Source organism: Lithobates pipiens, unplaced genomic scaffold (genome assembly GCF_037356315.1).
Source record: "Lithobates pipiens isolate NorthernLeopardFrog02 unplaced genomic scaffold, aLitPip1_a1.2 Scaffold_35, whole genome shotgun sequence".
NCBI classification, from domain to species: Eukaryota; Metazoa; Chordata; class Amphibia; order Anura; family Ranidae; genus Lithobates; species Lithobates pipiens.
The window spans coordinates 25,901,562-25,922,438 of NW_027507811.1; the positions used below are offsets into that span (position 1 = coordinate 25,901,562).

Here is a 20,877-nt window from a genome sequence, read left to right on the forward strand (position 1 = left end):
ATGGTGCATGCGCCGTAGACAGAGGTGGCTGTCTTTTTGTAAATATCTCCTAAACCGTATAGGTTTAGGAGATATTTCTTGGACCTACAGGTAAGTCTTAATCTAGGCTTACCTGTAGGTCAAAGTGGTTTGTAAGGGTTTACAACCACTTTAAGTTTTCCCCAGTTGCGATTTACAATAGATAAAGAACCTGACCAAGATGGCTTCCATCCTTGTGTGCTAGAAGAATTAAAGTGGAAGTCCACCCTAACACTAAAATCGCTACTTCTACAGACATCCAGGATCTAACACTAACCTATACTAGCCCTGTAAAGATGAAATCGCTATACATACCTTTTTTGAAGCCGATCAATGTCTCCAACGGCAGAAGCTCTGCAGAGGCCACAGCCGATAGTGTTATTTTGTTGTCAGTGTGGGGGCCACTAGAGGTCGGCTCTAGAATTCCATATATGCAATATAAATGAAGGAAATATGGAACAGCAATGACCTAAAAAAAAACTTCAAGGTAAGCACTGCAATAATTCAAACTCTAGCTGGGTCTGCTTCCCCTTTAAGAGTAATGTCTTCTTAGGTAATAGTATTTTCAATGAAAATTAAATATAACAATATTATAATTCATTAGTAAACTCGGCTATGCCCTAAAAAATGTAAATATGTCCCCACTCCAAAAAGTGCAGTGCCAGGAACTTCGATATCTCCTTCATCCTCACACCACTTCCTGGTTGTGCATTCCACCTGGCTGAAATATTCCGCACGCTACTTCCGTGTTGTGCGTTCCACCTAGCCGGAAAACTCTGCACGCTACTTCCTGGTTGTGCGTTCCACCTGACATGAAGTCGCTGCCATCTTGCTTCACCCCGCACTCGTCCACAGTAAGGATAAAGTGAGAAGGAAGCAAGAGGACATCTTGTTACACCCACCGGAGTTTTGCATTTCAGACTTATTTTTAAAGCGATTCTCCAACCTAAAGTGGAAGTTCCGCTCATGTGATCCCTCCCCCCCTCTGGTGCCACAATCGGCACCTTTCGGGGGGGAGGGGGGGTGCAGTTACCTGGATAATCCAGGTATCTGCACCCACTTCCGGGACAGACCGCCGCAGATGCCCCGCCCCCCCGCCGCCCCCCCCCCCAGTTGTGTTCTGGGAAACACACAGTTCCCTTCCCAGGACACAGCGGGGACCAGTACAGAAGCGCAGCGCGACTCGCGCATGCGCAGTAGGGAACCGGGCAGTGAAGCCGCAATGCTTCACTTCCCGATTCCCTGACAGATGATGGCGGCGGGGGCAGCAGAGAGACGAGCAATCGCTCGTCATCTGCCACCGACATTGCTGGACCCTGGGACAGATAAGTGTGAATTTATTAAAAGTCAGCAGCTGCAATATTTGTAGCTGCTGGCTTTTAATATTTATTTTTAAAGGTGCAGAACCGCTTTAACAGTAAACTGAGTTCATAAAGCGGGACTGCACTGCGGAAAAAAATATTAAAAGCCAGCAGCTACAAATACTGCAGCTGCTGACTTATAATAAATGAACACTCACATGTCCCGGGGTCCAGCGATGCCGGCAGCCGAGGCTGATCGATCGCTTGGCTCTCGGCTGCTGCCGCCACCATTCTAGGTGAGGGAATCAGGAAGTGAAGCGAAGCGGCTTCACTTTCCGTTTCCCTACTGCGCATGCGCGAGTCGCGCAACGCAATAGGAATTGTCTGCGCTGTCTCTGGGACCCGTGTGTGTCCCAGCAGACAGCACGCAGGGACAGGAAGAGGCATAGACTCCCGTGGGAGTCTATGCCCGGAAGTGGGTGTAAATACCTGTCTTAGACAGGTATCTGCACCCCCCCTCCCCCCTGAAAGGTGCCAATTGTGACACCGGAGGGGGGGAGGGTTCCGATCAGCGGAAGTTCCACTTTAGGGTGGAACCCCGCTTTTTAAGGTGAAATGTAGTATTTAGAAATCCGACGGACTGTTTAAATGTTTAATTATAAAAGCAGCGCCAAACCCGCTGATCTCAGAGGTTTGCTAATCTGACAGAACACCGCTGTTTTTATAATTCAACATGTAAACAATCCAACGGATTTCTAAATACTGAATTTCACCTTATAAACTCCGTTTACTGATATAAATAAGTGTCAAATGCAAAACTCCGGTGGGTGTAACAAGATGTCCGGTGGCCCCCTTCTTAGTGTATCCTTACAGTGAAGGTGTGCGGGGTGTAGCAAGATGGCGGCACCGTAACGTCACTTCCGTTACCAATTTCGACGGGTCGCCTACTCTGACGGAACATTCCGCACGCTACTTCCTCCCTTTGCGTTCCACCCAATAGCAACCACCTGCCCATTCTTGGCAATAGAACCCTCACACAGCAGAGGTAGCCCAGCGCTGCGGCCATTTTGTTGTAGCTCACAACATTTCACGTAAATTAAAGATATTCTCACATAAAATTAGTTACTTTAGAACGGTGTATGAGTAATTATTATCAGAATATTCATATTATTAGTAGGCTGTACGACTATGGCAGCCATTTTGTTGTAGTCCAACTGGTAGTTGTCAAAGGATGCTGTTTTACCTGGATGCAGGACTACAGCTCCCAGAGTTCCCTAACATTGCCTTCTTGCTCTGTCCTTCCCAGAATCCCCTGCACCTCCAGTATCCCCTCCTCTGATGCAGTCAAATATATATTTTTATTTAAAGGACTGATGTGCTGGCTTTGTGCTCTGCCAATCCTGGAAGAGGTAATGTACTTCTTTTATATGATTGCTATGATAAAACTTTAAATGCTGACCTTTGTCATTGGGGTTTGTTGTTAGAGGCAGGTGGACAGATATGCAGTTCGACCGATGAAGCAGGTCTGATCGTTTTCGCGCTTTCTGACCCAATAAGTCGGGGGGTATCAAACTGTCGGTTTGGGTCATATTTTGATGTGAGGTTGGGGATGTAGCTAGGGGCAGAGTTGTGGGAGGGTTACAGAATTCCAGGGGATGGAAGAGGCTCTGGAGAAGTCCTGGTGGTGAGCATAGGAGGAAGTAATGAGGGAGCTAGAGAGGAGAAAGTCTTGAGAGGAGCAGAGAGGACAGTTTTGGTGAAGTTGTTTAGAGAGGTCAGGGATGTAGATGTCATGGTAGATTTCTGAACCAATGAGCAATGGACAGAACAACTTATAAACCTCCAAGCTCCAGTGCTTCCTGAAAATAGGCCACAGTTATGCGTAGGTAGGTGATTTGCAAATTCCAAATCACCCAGGAAAGTTCCAAGTCCTCTCAATGAGAGATGGATGACTGTTAGGAATAAGCTGATGAAGAAAGTAGAAGTTCAGTCTATTGGGTGGAGGCGGGATAGGTCCTCCCGAAAAGATGAGCTTTTGGGGATTGTCTAAAGGCAGATAGAATGTAAGGGAGTTCCAGAGAATGGGAGAGGCTCTGGAGAAGTCCTAAAAATGAGTATGGGAGGAGGTGATGAGGGAGCTAGAGAGGAGGAGGTCTTGAGAAGGAGTGGAGAGGACGGTAGGGGTCTTATTTTGATGTGAGGTTGGGAATGTAGCTCGGGGCAGAGTTGTGGGAGGGTTACAGAATTCCAGGGGATGGAAGAGGCTCTGGAGAAGTCCTGGTGGTGAGCATAAGAGGAAGTAATGATGGAGGTAGAGAGGCATCCATTGATCGGTGTCTGTAAATGCCTAGAAAATTGTCTTTTGCCCAAGAAGTATTTGTGCGTTGAGTTTGTCCTTTTGAAACTGCAAGCATTTATATCTTCAGGCTCCAAACTTTGGTCCTAGTCAGGTACTCCTCTATTGATGCCTTTGAGACCGTTTACAGCATCTATAATATGAATGTGAAAACGTAAGTATGTTTCTCTTTGTAGAGTCCCTTGGAAACGTGTGTTTATGGTGCTCGTGATGGATGAGGATCAGAGGCACGTGACTGAGAAGATATTAAACCTTACTCTGGAAATCATCTACCTTTTGACAGGAGAGGTGAGGAGGATTCTGGGAGGTCACATGACATCACTCTTATCTCTATTAATAAAACACAGACCTGATCGGAGAGGTGAGGAGGATTCTGGGAGGTCACATGACATCACTCTTATCTGTTTTCAAAAAAGGTCTACAGACTGGTGAGGGAGACATCTGATGAGTACATGTCACAGAACAACCACCCCTGTGTGTCAGGAATATGGAAACAGAGCCAGAACCACGTTATGGAGCCACCATCTCAATCCATAATTCTTGGGAATAACAAGAAGATTCTAGAAGTTATTAACATAATCACTAAGCTGCTGACAGAGGAGGTGAGTGGTTCCTGGGAATTCTGGGACATTATCCAGTAACAGACAAGGGATGTGTCTGGATGGTGACTGTATCATTGTGTGTGTCAGGTTCCTATAAGGCAGGGATATGCAATTAGTGGACCTCCAGCTGTTGCAAAACTACAAGTCCCATCATGCCTCTGGGTGTCATGCCTGTGGCTGTCAGAGTCTTGCTATGCCTCATGGGACTTGTAGTTCTGCAACAGCTGGAGGTCCGCTAATTGCATATCCCTGCTATAAGGTGTCAGGATGTCACTGTCTATTTTGCACATAGGAATGGAAGAATTTGGAGGAACAGACGGATGCCATGATGGAGAACCAGCCACCCTTCACTTCACCGGGTAAGAGGAAATGTTAATTTCGTGTAAAGGAGAGAAGAGTATTGAAGATCCACCTAGATCCCCCATCATCTGATAAACACATAGGAACAATGTATTCAGTCAGTGTGTGTGTTTCCTACAGATGGATCCAGTAATGGGAACCCACCAGAGAGATGTCCCCGTCCTCTGTATTCCCGGGATTCCACACAGGAAGGTCACTCCACCCCTCCCCATGATCAGGTAGGTGGCACTGAGGGTCTCCAGTGAAGTGCACTGTATGATCTGGAGAGAAGGCTCTTGGATCTTATCATCTGATTCTCCTTTTTGAATGTTATGTTAAGAAATGTCCTGTCCACCGTGCAGGAAGAAAACCTGATCAATATCAAAGTTGAGATGAAAGAGGAAGCAGAAGATGGGGAGATCACACCTGTGATGGTGAAGGAGGAGGAATTCCCAACAGAAATCAGCACTGGTGAGCAATAGACATGCAGATAAAATTCTCCCGTCCCATATATCTGGGAGGAAGTGGGGGGGGGGCTCAGAACCTACCAGCAGCTAGTGGTGCCTGGCTCTCCTCCTATTATTTGGCCAATGGCTTGATCAAGCACAGGCAAACAGAGTCCAGATTCCAGACAAGTAAATGGAGCAATGACTGACACTAGCAGAGGTAATATGTCCATGACCAGGATAAGCACAGACAAGCTGAGTACAAAATCGATCAAGACAATAAGATAATCCAAGGCATGGGTAGCCAGACAGAAGTCAGAAACATACAGACTTCCCATCTAGGGCCTCCTTTCTCAACCTTTTCAATACAGAGGAACCCTTGAAATAGCTTTCCGATCTTAGGGAACCCCTCCTAAAATTGACTGTATCTACAACTCATGATGCATTAGTGTGACGGTCAGTGGGAAGAATGCTCCTTACACTTGTGGCCATTGGGAAGAATTACCCCCTTACTGATAGCTACAAAGATCAATGGTGTCAGTGGGAACTTGAAATGGAAACAGGTGTATGGTACGCTTCCACCTTCATGCATAACAGCTCCACCCGTGCTCAGACTTTGAGGCTGCTGACACCTCTATAACACATGGATCACAGGAAAGATGGCCGACACTCAGGATAGCATCTAAAAATAACCTTCCTTTATTGAAAAAGCATGTACAATAGCTGTAAAACAGCCAACGTGTTTTGGCTGTCAGGCCTTAAAACACAAGCCATGATTAAGCCTTGACGGGCGAAACGCGTTGTCTGTTTTACAGCTATTGTACATGCTATTTCAATAAAGCAAGACCATTTTTGGATCTTATCCCGAGTGCCTACCATCTTTCCTGTGGTCAGTGGGAACTTACCTGAGAAGCAGAAGTTGCACTTTGCTCAAAGAACCCCTAGCAACCCCTGGAGGAACCCTAGTTGAGAAACCCTGTTCTAAGACATGAGCAAACAAACCTGCTCGAAGGTGTTGCCTAAGACCCCATTTACACCTGAGCGTTTTGTAGCTTAAAGCCTGAAGCTACAAAACGCTAGAGGGGAAAAAATCTATTATTCGCAATGGAGATGGTTCACATCTCCACTCCATGTCGCCTGAAGCCGAACGCCTGAAGCTCAAACAAGTTCCGGACCCTTTTTTGTCGCTCGAATCGAGCAGATTTGGGCGTTTTTCTTCTTTTAACATTGGTGACCTTTTAGGAAAAATGTAAACCGCGCTAGGAAAAATAGTGTAAAATTAACAAACTAACAAAATAGGCGGCAGCAATAAATGTGATATGGCACCCAACAGTAATAAAGTATATACAAAGCCGCGCCAACCCTCCACTACATATAATATAAAATTAAAATTAAAAAATAAAATAAAATATGAAAATAAAAATAAAGACTAATACAATTATGCAAAAAGACCTCAAATGATGTGTAGATAACCAAAAAGGCAAAAATGGCATAAAGTGAAAAAAGTCCAATTTAAGAAAAGTTCATAGGTGAATCCAAATAACGGACGTAAGTGTTCTTAAATGACAGCACCACAGTGGTTCAACACTTTCCAAGGCGCGTGAGATACCCGTCACCATATGTTGAATGCGCTTACCAGAAAATATATGGAATGAAGCATATACAAATGATAAGTGGATGACATCCAGGTTAACCTTCCTCAGCTGGGTCAGCACTCCATCTCTTAGCGGTGTTTCCAAGATAATAGTCTGTTCAGTGGTCTCGATATGAAGCACTCAGAGGCCCACAGAAAAGAAAGGGACTGACATAGCGTAATAACGTAGGAACAGTTTAATAAATAAAAGTAATGCACTTACAAGTACGTAGATAAAACACAGCATATAGGAGCAATGTAAAAAGCCGGCCGGCAAACAGGAGCCCGTCCTCCTCTCCTACAACGTGGTGGCGTCACTGCGTGCCTTCCCAGACGCGTTTCGTCATACCTGACGTTGTCAATGGGGAACCGTTCCCCATTGACAACGTCAGGTATGACGAAACGCGTTGTAGGAGAGGAGGACGGGCTCCTGTTTGCCGGCCGGCTTTTTACATTGCTCCTATATGCTGTGTTTTATCTACGTACTTGTAAGTGCATTACTTTTATTTATTAAACTGTTCCTACGTTATTACGCTATGTCAGTCCCTTTCTTTTCTGTGGGCCTCTGAGTGCTTCATATCGAGACCACTGAACAGACTATTATCTTGGAAACACCGCTAAGAGATGGAGTGCATCCACTTATCATTTGTATATGCTTCATTCCATATATTTTCTGGTAAGCACATTCAACATATGGTGACGGGTATCTCACGCGCCTTGGAAAGTGTTGAACCACTGTGGTGCTGTCATTTAAGAACACTTACGTCCGTTATTTGGATTCACCTATGAACTTTTCTTAAATTGGACTTTTTTCACTTTATGCCATTTTTGCCTTTTTGGTTATCTACACATCATTTGAGGTCTTTTTGCATAATTGTATTAGTCTTTATTTTTATTTTCATATTTTATTTTATTTTTTAATTTTAATTTTATATTATATGTAGTGGAGGGTTGGCGCGGCTTTGTATATACTTTATTATTGGTGACCTTTTGCCCTGCACAAAATCGCGGCAAATTGCAGTAAAAAACGCAGCAAAAAACGCAGCAAAATCGCGGTAATTTCGTGCGATTTTCTGCTTGAAACCGCTACACTCAGGTGTGAATGCAGCCTTAGGGTCCTTTCACACAGGCTGTCCGATCAGGTTCGCCTGTCAGTTTTTCATGCAGACCCGCTCGGACCCTCCAGTCTCCTCTGTGGAGTGGCGGATCCGATTAGTTCCTGCCTGCAAAAACCAGATGGATGGTGGTCTTATTTTCCATCCATCTGGAAGATCGGATAGGATCAGATGGAAATGGACAGGTGGTCCTTTCCTTTTCGATTTTTCCATAGAAGAGAGCGGGACTGTGTCAGTGTCCGCTCTGCACAGTGAGCAGAAACAGACCTGTCGTCCGCCTGCACAGCGGGTATCAGCAGAGCGATTTCTCACCCGCTGGACAAGCAGAATCCGTAACACGGAGGCACCCATGTAAAAGGCCCCTTACTTTATTGTCCATTAATGAACACAGGTGTGCACCGCATAGATCTCAGCTGCAGTGCTGGTAATAACCAGCAGATGGTGAAGGTTAGCCCTTGTACACACGGTCGGACATTCCGACAACCAAATCTGTCGGATTTTGTCCGAAACAGTTGCAAACACACGGTCGGACAAAATTGTCTGAAAGTCCGATTGTTCACAACGTGATGACGTTATTTCGTTACGACGGGACTACGTTCAGGCTAGTAGCCAATAGCTTTGATATAGGAATTTGATCTGAGCATGCGTGGCACTTTGTCCGATCGGAATTCTCTACACATGATCGGACAAGGTCCGATCGGAGCATTTTGTCAGTAAATTTTACCAACAAGTTGGAAAACTTGGTCCGTCGGATACTCAGACGGAAACAGTCCGATGGAGACCACACACAGTCGGAATATCCGACAAAACGGTCCGATCGGACACATTCCGTCGGAATCTCCGACCGTGTGTACAAGGGCTAACAGGCTGAACTTTACACTGCTTATTTCCTTAAAACTTTTTTTTTTTTTGCTAGTGCACTTTACGATTATTAACATTTATTTTACTCCCTGGCAGATGGACACTACATAAGGAGAACTTCAGAAGAAGATCTTTATTATAAAACAGAATATAGGGATAGCAGACGAGAGGCCCCAGAAGAATGCCTCCTCTACTCAAATGTGCATCCAGTAAGTTGCTGTGAGAGTAGATCAACTGATCCCTCCAAGGAGGAAGCTTCTGCAGATGATCTTCTACACAGCATGGGTCAGGTTTTCCCCTGCTCTAAATGCGGGAAATGTTTCACCCAGAACGCAGAGCGCGTTCTCCACGAAAAACTCCACTTGGGGGAAAAACCGTTTCAGTGCTCCGAATGCCATAAATGCTTCTCAAACAAAGTGGCTCTTAACAGGCATAGGAAACTTCACACGCCCAACAAGCCTTTCCAGTGCCAGGAGTGTGGCAAACAGTTCTTGTACAAATCGACCCTCCTACATCATCAGCTTTTGCACCAGGCCGAAAAGCCCTTCGCCTGCCAAGAGTGCGGGAGGAGCTTCATACAGAAGGCTGACCTTCTGGTGCACCAGAGGGTCCACACGGGAGAAAAGCCTTTCCAGTGCTCGGAATGCGGTCAGAGCTTTTCACAAAAATCCCAACTCACCCGACACGAGAGGTTTCACACGGGTGAAAAACCGTTCGCCTGTCAGGACTGCGATCGCAGCTTCAGAGACAAAAAGGACCTGACGGTCCATCGGAGGATCCACACGGGAGAGAAACCGTTTCAGTGCTCTGAGTGCGGACGGCGGTTTTCCCACAAACCTCGGCTGGTACGCCATCAAAAGCTTCACTCCGGAGACAGGCCCTTCCCCTGTCCCGAGTGCGAGAAACGCTTCGTACAGAAAACGGACCTGGTCATCCACTTGCGAAGCCACACGGGCGAGAAGCCTTTCCCGTGCCCGGAATGCGACCGGTGCTTTGCCCAAAAATCCAAACTCCTCCGCCACTGGAGGCTTCACACCATCGAGAAGCCTTTCTCCTGTTCACAGTGCGGGAAATGCTTCACAGATGAGTCAATGCTCAGTGTACATGAGAAGGACCACCTGGAAGAGAAGCCATCTTCTGAGCCCAAGGGCAGAAAACTTTTTCAAAAACATCCCAGACCTCGCTCCGACGACCAGTCCTACCCTTGCACCGAGTGCGAAAAGACATTTCCATGCAAGGCCAGGCTTGTCCAACATCAGGTCTTTCACACGCGGGAGAGGCCCTACCCCTGCCCGGACTGTGGGAAATGCTTTCCATATAAGTCGTATCTCGTCCGGCACCGGAGAATCCACACCGGCGACAAGCCTTACCCATGCCCCGAGTGCGATCGGCGATTTGCCGAAAAAACAAAGCTTGTCCGCCATCTGAGACTTCATACGGGAGAGAGACCCTTTTTCTGTACCGAGTGTGGGAAAGGTTATACGCAGAAGCAGAGCCTCGTCCAACACCTGAGAAGTCACCAAGATGGAAGGTCCACGTCTTGACCAGAGCCTGGCAGAAGAGCTTGGTGGCACCTCATTAGAAGGGGCCACATTTAAACAAAACAAAGATGATAGTGTTGGTAACTTTAAGTATGTGTGTGTATGTAGTGCTGATATTTTTTATCTGTATAAAAATACTCAACTTGTTGTGTGGGGATTTTTTCAGGTCATGATAAAAAATACTTCTCTAAGACGGGTCTATTTTGAAAAATCATCTAACATGTTGCACCCTTTTTTGGTTCCAAGTTCTTCCTTGACAGTAAAGCCCCTTGTAGCACAGCTGTATGAGAAGTACCTGAGAATATATGATGGGCCAAAGTGGTCACATCTCATGGTTAGAGGAAAAGAGTTCATCTAATAGCAACTAATGGCTCTCAGTTGCCCAACTGAGCACATAGGTTTCCTTCTTCACCTACCCAACAATGATACAAAGTTCTCTAGAGGAAATGTAAAGACCACAAATAAAAAAAAGGCTTAAAGTGGTTGTAAACTCTTCCATGTAGCCAGTGAAGTGACTGGCCTTAGGTGAAACACAGAGATTGAACCAATTCTCCTACATAAGTTGTACCGGTTTATCTGCAGTCTTCTCTTCGCTACCTCTGTTCAAATTGCTAAATTTTTAAAGCTTGCCTGAGAGTTCAGAAAAAAGGGGGTGGAGATCTGAAATTACACTCTGCAGAGCTCAGTGAGGAGAGCTCAGAGAGCTGATTGGAGAAAGGGACGCAACCCCCCCCCCCTTCATACCACTCACAGGAGCAGAGCTGAGGCAGTCAATCTGCTGCAGGTCCCTCCCCTGTCACCATTTTTCTCCTGGTGTCAGAAAAATGGCTCATGCTGATAGCAGAGGAACGAGGCAGCAGGCAGAAGCTCTGGACTGAGACAAGCACACACTATAGAGGGATATGCTTTGTTCATATTTCATGTATGCGGTTTACAACCACTTTAACCGCTTGAGATCCGCGCTATAGCCAAATGACGGCTACAGCGCGGACCTCCTTTGCCGGGACTATGTCTATTGACGTCGTCCCTTGCACGAGCGGCCTGCGCGCCCCCTGAGGGGCGCGCGCGGCGCACTCTGTGATCAGCGAGTCTATGAGACTCGCCTGATCACAGAACGGAGCAAGGGGTCGATCCCGACCCCTTACCACGTGATCAGCTGTCAGCCAATGACAGCTGATCATGTGATCACAACAGCCGGTAATCGGCTATTTTTCCTCCTCGCGCTGACAGCGTGAGGAGAAAAAAAAAAGCCGATCACCGGCAGCCGTGAGAGGGACTTCAGTTCCGATCACGGCCAAGTCATCAGTGCCCCCTGCCAGTGCCATCTAAATAAAGTAAAAGTGCCACCCATCAGTACCACCCCTTAGTGCCCATAGTGCCGCCCATCAGTGCCCACAGTGCCACCTATCAGTGCCCACAATCTGCCTCAACAACAGTGCTGCACCTCATATGCCACATATCCGTGCCCATCAGTGTCATCTACCAGTGCCGCCCATCAGTGCCCATCAGTCCCATCTATCAGTGGTACCTATCCGTGCCACCCATCCGTGCCATCTTATCTGTGCCCATCAGTGCCGCCTTATCTGCGCCCATCAGTGCTGCCTTATCTGTGCCTATCAGTACCGCCTTATCTGTGCCACCTTAACCGTGCCTATCAGTGCCCACCAGTGCAGCATATCAGTGCCCACCAGTGCCGCCTCATCAGCGCATTTCAATGAAGGAGAAAAATTACCTGTTTGAAAAATTTTATAACAAACTATTAAACGTGATTTTAAATTTTTTTTTATTTTGCATCTTTTTTTGTTTGTTTAGCAAAAAATAAAACTCCCAGCTGTAATTAAATACCACCAAAAGAAAGCTCTATTTGTGGGGGAAAAAATGATAAAAATTTAATTTGGGTACAGTGTTGTATGACCGCGCAATTGTCATTCAAAGTGCATCAGCGCTGAAAGCTGAAAATTGGTCTGGACAGGAGGGGGGTTTAAGTGCCCAGTAAGCAAGTGGTTAAAGAGGAGCTCCCGCCCCCCACGACAAAATGAAAAGTCAGCAGCGACACATACTGCAGCTGCTGACTTTTAATATTAGGACACTTACCTGTCCTGGAATCCAGCGATGTTGGCACCCCAGCCAATATTTCCATCAGCTCCCGGGTGCTGCTGCCGCCATTGCCTGTAAGGGAAACAGGCAGTGAAGCCCTGCGGCCAGCCTGTTCCCTACTGCGCATGCGCAAAACGCGCTGCACTTTCTGAATTACCCAGAGGAGGGGGGTCAGACTTCCAAATGATCTTGCCGCAGCGAGACCCCCCCCAGGAAGTGGGGACGGGTACCTGTGAAAAACAGATACCTGCTCCCCCTGAATAGTGTCAAATGTGGGACCTCTGGGACACGTCACAGGTCTCACAAGATTGCGGGCTTGCGCATGCACAGTGAGCACCTGGCTGAGAAGCCGCAAGCTGTCACAGCCAGGTGCCCACAGTTGAGATGATGGCGCCGGGGACAGAAGATGGAGGGAAGGGATGGCTTGGGTGAGGACATTGCTGGATCCTGGGATAGGTGAGTGTCAGTTTATTAACAGTCAGCAGCTACAGTTTTTGTAGCTGCTGACTTTTAATAAACACAGAAATGAATGGAGCTCCTCCTTAAGGAAGTAAACAGTGTAACAATCGGTCTAGAATCTGCACACGTGTGCCTGAAACCCGGAAACATATGGGTACTTCACTGTGCCTTGTAGGTAGTGCCCCTTCGTAGTATACAGTGCATCCAGAAAGTATTCACAGTGCTTCACTTTTTCCACATTTTGTTATGCTACAGCTTTATTCCAAAATGGATTCAATTAATTATTTTCATCAAAATTCTACAAACAATACCACATAATGACAACGTGAAAGAAGTTTGTTTAAAATCTTTGCAAATTTATTAAAAATAAAAACCAAAAAAATGCCATGTACATAAGTATTCTCAGCCTTTGCCATGACACTCAAAAATTAGCCCAGGTACATCCTGTTTCCACTGATAATCCTTTAGATGTTTCTGCAACTTGATTGGAGTCCACCTGTGGTAAATTCAGTTGATTAGACATGATTTCGAAAGGCACACACCTGTCTATACTGTCTAACTGGTCCCACAGTTAACAGTGCATGTCAGAGCACAAACCAAGCCATGAAGTCCAAGGAATTGTCTGTAGACCTCCAAGACAGGTTTGTATTGAGGCACAGATCTGGGGAAGGGTACAGAAAAATTTCTGCCGCATTGAAGGTCCCAATGAGCACAGTGGCCTCCATAATTCATAAAGTTTGGAACCACCAGGACTCTTCCTAGAGCATGCCGCCCGGCTAAACTGAACAAATCGAGGGAGAAGGGCCTTAGTCTGGGAGGTGACCAGGAACCTCTTGGTCACATTGACAGAGTTCAAGCGTTTCTCTGTGGAGAGAGGAGAACCTTCCAGAAGAACAACCATCTCTGCAGCACTCTGTAATGGAACCCATCACACTCTGCTTGAGTGCTTCCGTCAGTACACTTCCTCCAATCTGGACCTTCAGATATTACAGCCGAATATTGTAAGCAATAACCAGGCGAGACTAGCTCAGTTACAAACAGAAACATGGAATATTTTATTGGACAGGAATACAGGCTTTTATACACTTGGTAAGGAGGTTCCCCCTTCTGATCATATTACCCTAACAACACAAACTGTAACCAGAAACATAAATTAACATGAGCTAATTAACTAGTCATTTAACTAGCCTAGGTGACTCAGAGGTCGTCTCCTAGCTCACAAACTACAATAAACATTATCATAAGTATAAACACAAGGACACCTTCACAGAATAGCACGAGACCACCAGTAGTAGACTAACCGTCCCCTACATTATACAGAGGCCAATGTGATCAGCTCTTTCAATTAACATGTATAGTTCAGAATCAAATAAACCAGGAATTGTCTTTGTATATTTCCTGGGAGATGTTGTGGATATATATTTCTGTTCCATAAAGTATCTGTCCATAATTTTCTCAGTCACCCTGTGCCCTTAATAGACACAGGGGGACTTAGACATAAGAGGGCATGGGGATCTGAAACAAAGGTTTCCCTTAACAAACCAGGGCCCATAGTGGGTAGGCTAGTATTCAGTCCCCTCCAAAAGCCTCTGTCATTGTTGAGTCTGTTACACAGTCCACCAACCACGCCTGTATGGTGGGGTGGCCAGACAGAAGCCGTTCCTCAGTAAAAGGCACATGACAGCCCACTTGGAGTTTGCCAAAAGGCACCTGAAGGACTCTCAGACCATGAGAAACAAAATTCTCCGGTCTGATGAAACAAAGATTGGCCTAAATGGCAAGCATCATGTCTGGAGGAAACTAGGCACCGCTCATCACCTGGCCAATACCATCCCTACAGTGAAGCCTGGTGGTGGCAGCATCATGTTGTGGGGATGTTTATCAGTGGCAGGAAGTGGGAGCCTAGTCAGGATTGAGGGAAATATGAATGCAGCAATCTACAGAGACATTCTTGATGTAAACCTGCTCCAAAATGCTCTGGACCTCAGACTAGGGTGAGGGTTCGTTTTCCAACAAGACAACGACCCCAAGCACACAGCCAAGATAACAAAAGAGTGGCTACGGGACATCTCACTTGAACCTGATTGAACATCTCTGGAGAGATCTGAAAATGGCTGTGCACCGGCGCTCCCCATCCAACCTGATGGAGCTTGAGAGGTCCTGCAAAGAAGAAATCGGGAGAAACTGGCCAAAAATAGGTGTGCCAAGCTTGTAGCATCATACTTAACAAGACTTGAGGCTGTAATTGGTGCCAAAGGGGCTTCAATAAAGTATTGAGCAAAGGCTGTGAATACTTATGTACATGGGATATTGTTCGGTTTTTATTTTTAATACATTTGCAAAGGTTTCAAACAAACTTCTTTCGCGTTGTCGTTATGGGGTATTGTTTGTAGAATTTTTGGAGGAAAATAATTAATTTAATCAAAATGTGGAAAAATCGAAAACGCTGTGAGTACTTTCCGGATGCACTGTATGGACTGAGGCGGGTCGGCAAACGGTAAAAACGCACGCCGTAGGGGGCAGCAGAAGAGCAGATGTGGCTACTGATGGAAGGGAACAAAAGATTCAAAACCCTTGGTGCCCTAGAGGAGATTCTGGCACCGGGATGGGATGATAACTGGAGGTGGTCATGTAATAAATGAAACAAAGAAACGATGTGAAATAACAGTTTTATTTGGTGTTTTTACTACATCTACACATAGTTTCTGTCTACGTTAAGACTATTATACCACTTGAACAGGTTAACCGATACCGGTTACAGTGGATTGTTTTTCTACCGTGGTGAAATTCTTGTAGGTTCGGAATTTCTTCTCCAAATAGGTCTCCAAGGTGTGCCTTTTCCTGACGAGGGATTGGTGCCGATTCCAAGCGTTTGGTCCATCACAATTGAAGGACCAGGGAAGCCACTCGTAAGAATTTGCATTTAGCGCCAATCTTGGTTTTGCCCATGCAAGGAACACATAAATACCCTCCCCACGATACTTTTAGGAGGGAAGAAAAGAAGTCTTGTCTAAGCTCTGGTAGGAGCATACACAGGGCTAAGGTCTCGATTCCTCTCCACAAGTGGTAGTGTTGGTTCCTGGACACTGGCAACACAGGAACCATGCCGAAATGCGCTTGGATGCCTTTGATCACAATATCTATAAATTAAATTGGACTCTTATTTTTGGGTCTGATGCTCCTTCCATGTATGCACGTTGTTTGTTTTTTTCTGGGGTACCTGCTTGAGTCAGTGGGCTCTTCAAATGTTTTTGCCCTCTCAATACTTCATATAAAATTTATCTCAAAGTTCCAGGGCCTCCTGGATATACTTTTTTTTTTTCCCCACCGATTTCACTCTGGGAACTTGAAAGAAGCAGTGGCGTATTGAAAGGAAGGTCAGTACAATTGCGTCGGTAGGGAAACAGGAGAGGGCACCAACTAAGTGCAGTATATAGGAATTTAAAATTACATTTAGGATCGCCAAAGCGGTGTGTGGGAAATCATTTCCATTTGTAGAATCAAGAGGGTTGACAGCTCACTTCACCCGGAGGGTGGGAATTTGGTTCGATACACCAAGAAAACTTAAAGGCAACAGCAGAGGGTGCCAAATAAGTGCAGCATATGGGAAATGATAATTAAATTTAGGATCTCCAAAACGGTGTGTAGGAAAAAAATGTTGGAGGTGTGGAATCAAGAGGGTTGGCAGCTCACTTCACTTGTAGGGTGGGAATTCAGTTCAATACACCAAGAAGAATTAAAGGAAGCGGCAGAGCGCACTGGATGGATTCTTACCCCTGTGCCTCTTGTGAGTTGCCACTTGTGATTTTTAGTAAAGACTTTTCCTATATACTGCACTTAGTTGGTGTCCTCTGCTGTTTCCTTTAAGTCTTCTTGGTGTATTGAACCAAATTCCCACCCTACAGGTGAAGCAAACTGTCAACCCACTTAATTCTACACATGGGAATGATTTCCAACACACCATTTTGGAAATCCTAAATTTAAGTTTCATTGCCTATATACTGCACTTAGTTGGTGCCCTCTGCTGTTTCCTTTAAGTCTTCTTGGTCTATTGAATCAAATTCCCACCCTATAGGTCAAGTGATCTGTTGACCCTCTTAATTGTACACATTGAGATGATTTCCTACACACCATTTTGGAGATCCTGAATTTCCTTCTTGATTCTTATATACCGCACTTAGTTAGTGCCCTCTGCTGTTTCCTTCAAAATTTCTTGGTGTATTGAGCCATATTCCCATCCTACAGATGACGTGAGCTGTCAACTCCATTGATTCTACACATGGAAATTATTTCCTACACACCATTTTGGGGATTCTAATCTTAAGTTTAATTGCCCATATACTGCACTTAGTTGGCCCCCTCTGCTGTTTCCGTCTTTTTGGTGTATCAAACCAAATTCTCACCCTACAGATGAAGTGAGCCGTCAACGCTCTTGATTCTACACATGGTGTAGACTGGTTAAAAACAATTTGCGCCTGGATAACACCCCCCCCCCCCACCCCAAATTCTCTCCTGGTGTTACAGTAGTTCATCACCTGGCAAAACTACAGTCAGCTGAAACCAAGCTTCTCAAGCTTCTTACTGCTGCCATCATTATGGACCTTATGGTCAGATGAGATCACAAATTGCAGGCCAGCTAGTCATTGTCACTGTAGCACGATCAGGCGCCCCGATCTTACTTCTGCCCCAAGCACTTTCCACAGTCCATACATTGCAGGGTCTTGGTGCATCTTTCCCGGACATGAATCTTTTGGTGTTTCAGCAGAGCAGGTTTGTGTGTAAAGCACTTCCCGCACTCGGCGCAGGGGAAAGGCTTTTCGCCGGTGTGGAACCGTTGATGCCGTACGGACGCCGACTTCTGCGTAAAGCACTTGCCACACTCGGCACAGGGGAAGGGCTTCTCACCTGTGTGGATTCTGAAGTGCGTGACCAGATCTGCCTTGCGGGTGAAACACTTTCCGCACTCAGAGCACAGGTACGGCTTCTCCCCTGAGTGGATCCGCTGGTGCTGGACCAGGTAGGACTTGTGGGTGAACCCTTTCCCACAGTCCAGACAGGGGAAAGGCTTCTCTCCCGTGTGAATCCTGCGATGGATGAGGAGCTTGGATTGCTGGCTAAAATGCCTGCCACAGTCCAGACAGGGAAAGAATTTCTCACATCTCCGAACCATCCGGTGTGAAATGGTGTTCAATTTATCTGGAAAAGTTTCTCCAGGGTTGGTCGGATCATGTGACCTCTGCACACTGTGAAGTCCAAAATTAAAATTGGAGGTAACAATCCGGGATCTATCAAGAGAAGATTGTACAGGGCTCAAGTGATCGGGTGATCCATCTACGTCATGAAGTCCCAGATGAATACTTGCAGCAACAGTACGTGAGCTGTCGGGAGAAGATCCCTGAGGGCTACAGGGATCAGGTGATTGGTCCATGCTGGATAGTACTGTTTGGGTTATGGAGACATCTTCAGGAGAACTTTGACCAGAGTTGTCACCTTCTAATTTACAGAAGGTAGATAAAACCGGGCTTTCCTCAGGGTCATTTCTGGAGTTCTTTCCATCTGTTGGAGATAAAAAGATACAAATGATTAGATACAGTCAGCAAAAGCTGAAAAAATACCAAGACATTTAGGGACAGAAGGGTATATTTCCAGTAATGAATTGTCATCTAAACCATGGGTAACAAATTAAAATTCAAGTAGGTCCGGTCGCTAAACTTTTCTTCAATCCGAGGTCCAAATCTCAAGTTTGGGCTATGAGAAAGATTGTAGTCATAGTATGTCTATCAAAAATATATTAGGTTCCCCTATCAGAGTGCTCCATTACATCAGGTGTGTCCATTAGAGTGCCCCTTTACATCAAGTGTGCCATCAGAGTGCCCCTTTACATCAAGTGCCCAAATCAGAGTGCTCCTTTACATCAGGTGTCCCCTCTCGGCACAGCCCGTCTCCCCCGACTCCCGCTCTCGGCACAGCCTGTCTCCCCCGACTCCCGCTCTCGGCACAGCCCATCTCCCCTGACTCCCGCACTCGGCACAGGTCATCTACCTTGACCCCCTACGGGGCATAGACTGTCTCCACATTACTGTCTACTGACAAAGGAGGGGGGGGAGAAGACAATTTTGTTGTAGGGACTGAACAAGGAGAATCTGGGACTCTTCTCTGGATTTAGTGTCTGTCGCTCACCTACGCCGATCTCCATGTCAGTACCTTCCTCTTTGCACCGTTCTTCACTCCTCATGTACATCTCCTCTTCGTCAATGACTTCAACTTTGATATTAATGAGGTCTACACCCTACAAGGTAGAAAAAAATATTCAAGTTTGAGTTTTTAAAAGAGAATTTGTTTTGAAGATCTGCAGACCTTTTCAGTGATGTTTCTTCCTTGGGACCCTCAGCTCCCACTAACCTGATGATGGTGAGGGATGGTGTGATGTTCCTTTGGTGAATCCCGGGAATACAGAGGACGGGGACATCTCTCTGGTGGGTTCCCATTACTGGATCCATCTGTAGGAAACACGCACACTGACTGAATACATTGTTTCTATGTGTTTATCAGATGATGGGGGATCTAGGCGGACCCTCTGTACTGCTCTCTCCTTTACAATAAAGTCTCATCTTACCTGGTAAAACAAGAGGTGGTCGGTTCTCCATCGTGATTTCCTTCTGTTCCTTCAAATTTTTCCATTCCTATGTGGAAAAATAAGACAGTGACATCCTGACACCTTATAGGAACCTGACACACACAATGATACAGTCACCATCCAGACACATCCCTTGTCTGTTACTGGATAATGTCCCAGAATTCCCGGCACCGCTCACCTCTCCTGTCAGCAGATCAATGATCTTCTGGGTGACTTCCAGGATCTTCTTATCTATGTTTCTTTTGGAGATCATGGAGTAAGGTGGAGGCTCTGACTGTGGCTTGTTATGTTTACCAGATGTCTTCTTCACAACTGTATAATCCTGTATTTGAAAATATTGTGTGATCAACTAAATTTCAACTATGTGATAAAACGTTCAGAAGTCTCAGGATCCATCACCTCTCCGGTCAGGTCTGTGTTTTATTATTAGACATAAAAGAGTGATGTCATGTGACCTCCCAGAATCCTCCTCACCTCTCCGGTCAGCAGGTAGATGATCTCCAGGGTGAGGTCTAGTATTTTCTGCGTCATGTGACTCCGCTCCTTCTCCATTATAATAGGTGCCCGGTCTTGGTCTTCAAAAAAAAAACAACGCTTCTTCTGCAGGCAGAAACATAGGTCATGCAGTGAATCAGTGTTCTCTGTACAGCGCTGTGGTATATGTCAGAGCTATATAAATGTATAATAATAGTGTGTGACTGTGAGCGGACATTAGAGTGTAAGCTCCTCTGGTTCAGAGACGGATGTGACCGGCTCAGTGTTTTCTGTACAGCGCTGCGGTATATGTGAGAGCTAAATGAAAGTATAATAATAATAGTAGTAGTGTGTGACTGTGTGTGTGTGGGGGGGGGACATTAGAACGTAAGCTCCTGTGGTACAGAGACTGATGTGATTGGCTCAGTGTTCCCTGTACAGCGCTGTGGTATATGTCAGAACTACTGTATATAAATGTATAACAATAATTTGTTCAGTATATGTATAATAACATATAACAATTATTTGAGTGTGAGCTCCTGTGGTTCAGAGATTGTCTCAGGGTTCTCTGTACAGCACTGTGGTATATGGCTATATAAAAGTATACTATTAATAATAACATAATTATTGATAATACTCAGGGTGATAATGCCATTGCCTAAGCTGCCTCCTGCTATAACAGTCCACTGTACACACCTTATATCTGGCATTATAATGACCTGATGTACTGCAGGTTTAAAAAGGATTGCCCTTACCTTCTGCCAGGAACATCAATGTCTCCTCTCTCCTCAGGCTCCTCCCCTGACCTGGAAATGATCACCCTGCACTTCCTGTTCACCTGACCCAACCATTTCCTGTCTAGGCCACACCCCTTTCCCCCTTAGGTTTGGCCTCTGGGAAGAGCTCTCCATATAAGGACAAGAGTGTCCGGCTGCAGAGTGGAGCTCCACCGCTGACAGGAAGCACGTGGTCTCCACTCCACTTCTTTTTTTCTCCCG

The 20,877-nt window shown here is 45.8% G+C and overlaps 3 protein-coding genes across 4 annotated transcripts in view; 1 reads left to right on the forward strand and 2 right to left on the reverse strand.

Moving 5' to 3' along the window:
* The window catches only part of LOC143956229 (uncharacterized), a 146,715-nt gene extending 134,722 nt beyond the window's left edge, over positions 1-11,993 (forward strand). Inside the window, exons 1-7 of one of the 2 annotated variants that reach the window (XM_077466404.1) lie at positions 2,212-2,728; positions 3,852-3,963; positions 4,092-4,277; positions 4,570-4,636; positions 4,758-4,855; positions 4,979-5,087; positions 8,768-11,993. In XM_077466404.1, the coding sequence (XP_077322530.1) occupies positions 3,874-3,963; positions 4,092-4,277; positions 4,570-4,636; positions 4,758-4,855; positions 4,979-5,087; positions 8,768-10,215 (1,998 nt within the window). In that variant the 5' untranslated portion in view covers positions 2,212-2,728; positions 3,852-3,873 and the 3' untranslated portion in view covers positions 10,216-11,993. Of the gene's footprint in view, positions 1-2,211; positions 2,729-3,851; positions 3,964-4,091; positions 4,278-4,569; positions 4,637-4,757; positions 4,856-4,978; positions 5,088-8,767 lie in introns of those variants that run through there. The other variant, XM_077466405.1, reaches the window with a different exon arrangement.
* The window catches only part of LOC143956201 (uncharacterized), a 51,342-nt gene extending 30,479 nt beyond the window's left edge, over positions 1-20,863 (reverse strand). Inside the window, exons 1-3 of the mRNA XM_077466363.1 lie at positions 20,635-20,863; positions 19,880-20,005; positions 19,584-19,727 (exon numbers count right to left, since the gene is read on the reverse strand). Coding sequence (XP_077322489.1) covers positions 19,584-19,727; positions 19,880-19,957 — 222 coding nt within the window. The 5' untranslated portion in view covers positions 19,958-20,005; positions 20,635-20,863. The remainder of the gene's footprint in view (positions 1-19,583; positions 19,728-19,879; positions 20,006-20,634) is intronic.
* Positions 15,419-20,877, reverse strand: part of LOC143956355 (uncharacterized) — a 141,859-nt gene continuing 136,400 nt past the window's right edge. The window contains exons 2-4 of the mRNA XM_077466572.1: positions 19,171-19,268; positions 18,949-19,057; positions 15,419-18,324 (exon numbers count right to left, since the gene is read on the reverse strand). Of these exons, the coding sequence (XP_077322698.1) occupies positions 17,444-18,324; positions 18,949-19,009 (942 nt within the window). The 5' untranslated portion in view covers positions 19,010-19,057; positions 19,171-19,268 and the 3' untranslated portion in view covers positions 15,419-17,443. The remainder of the gene's footprint in view (positions 18,325-18,948; positions 19,058-19,170; positions 19,269-20,877) is intronic.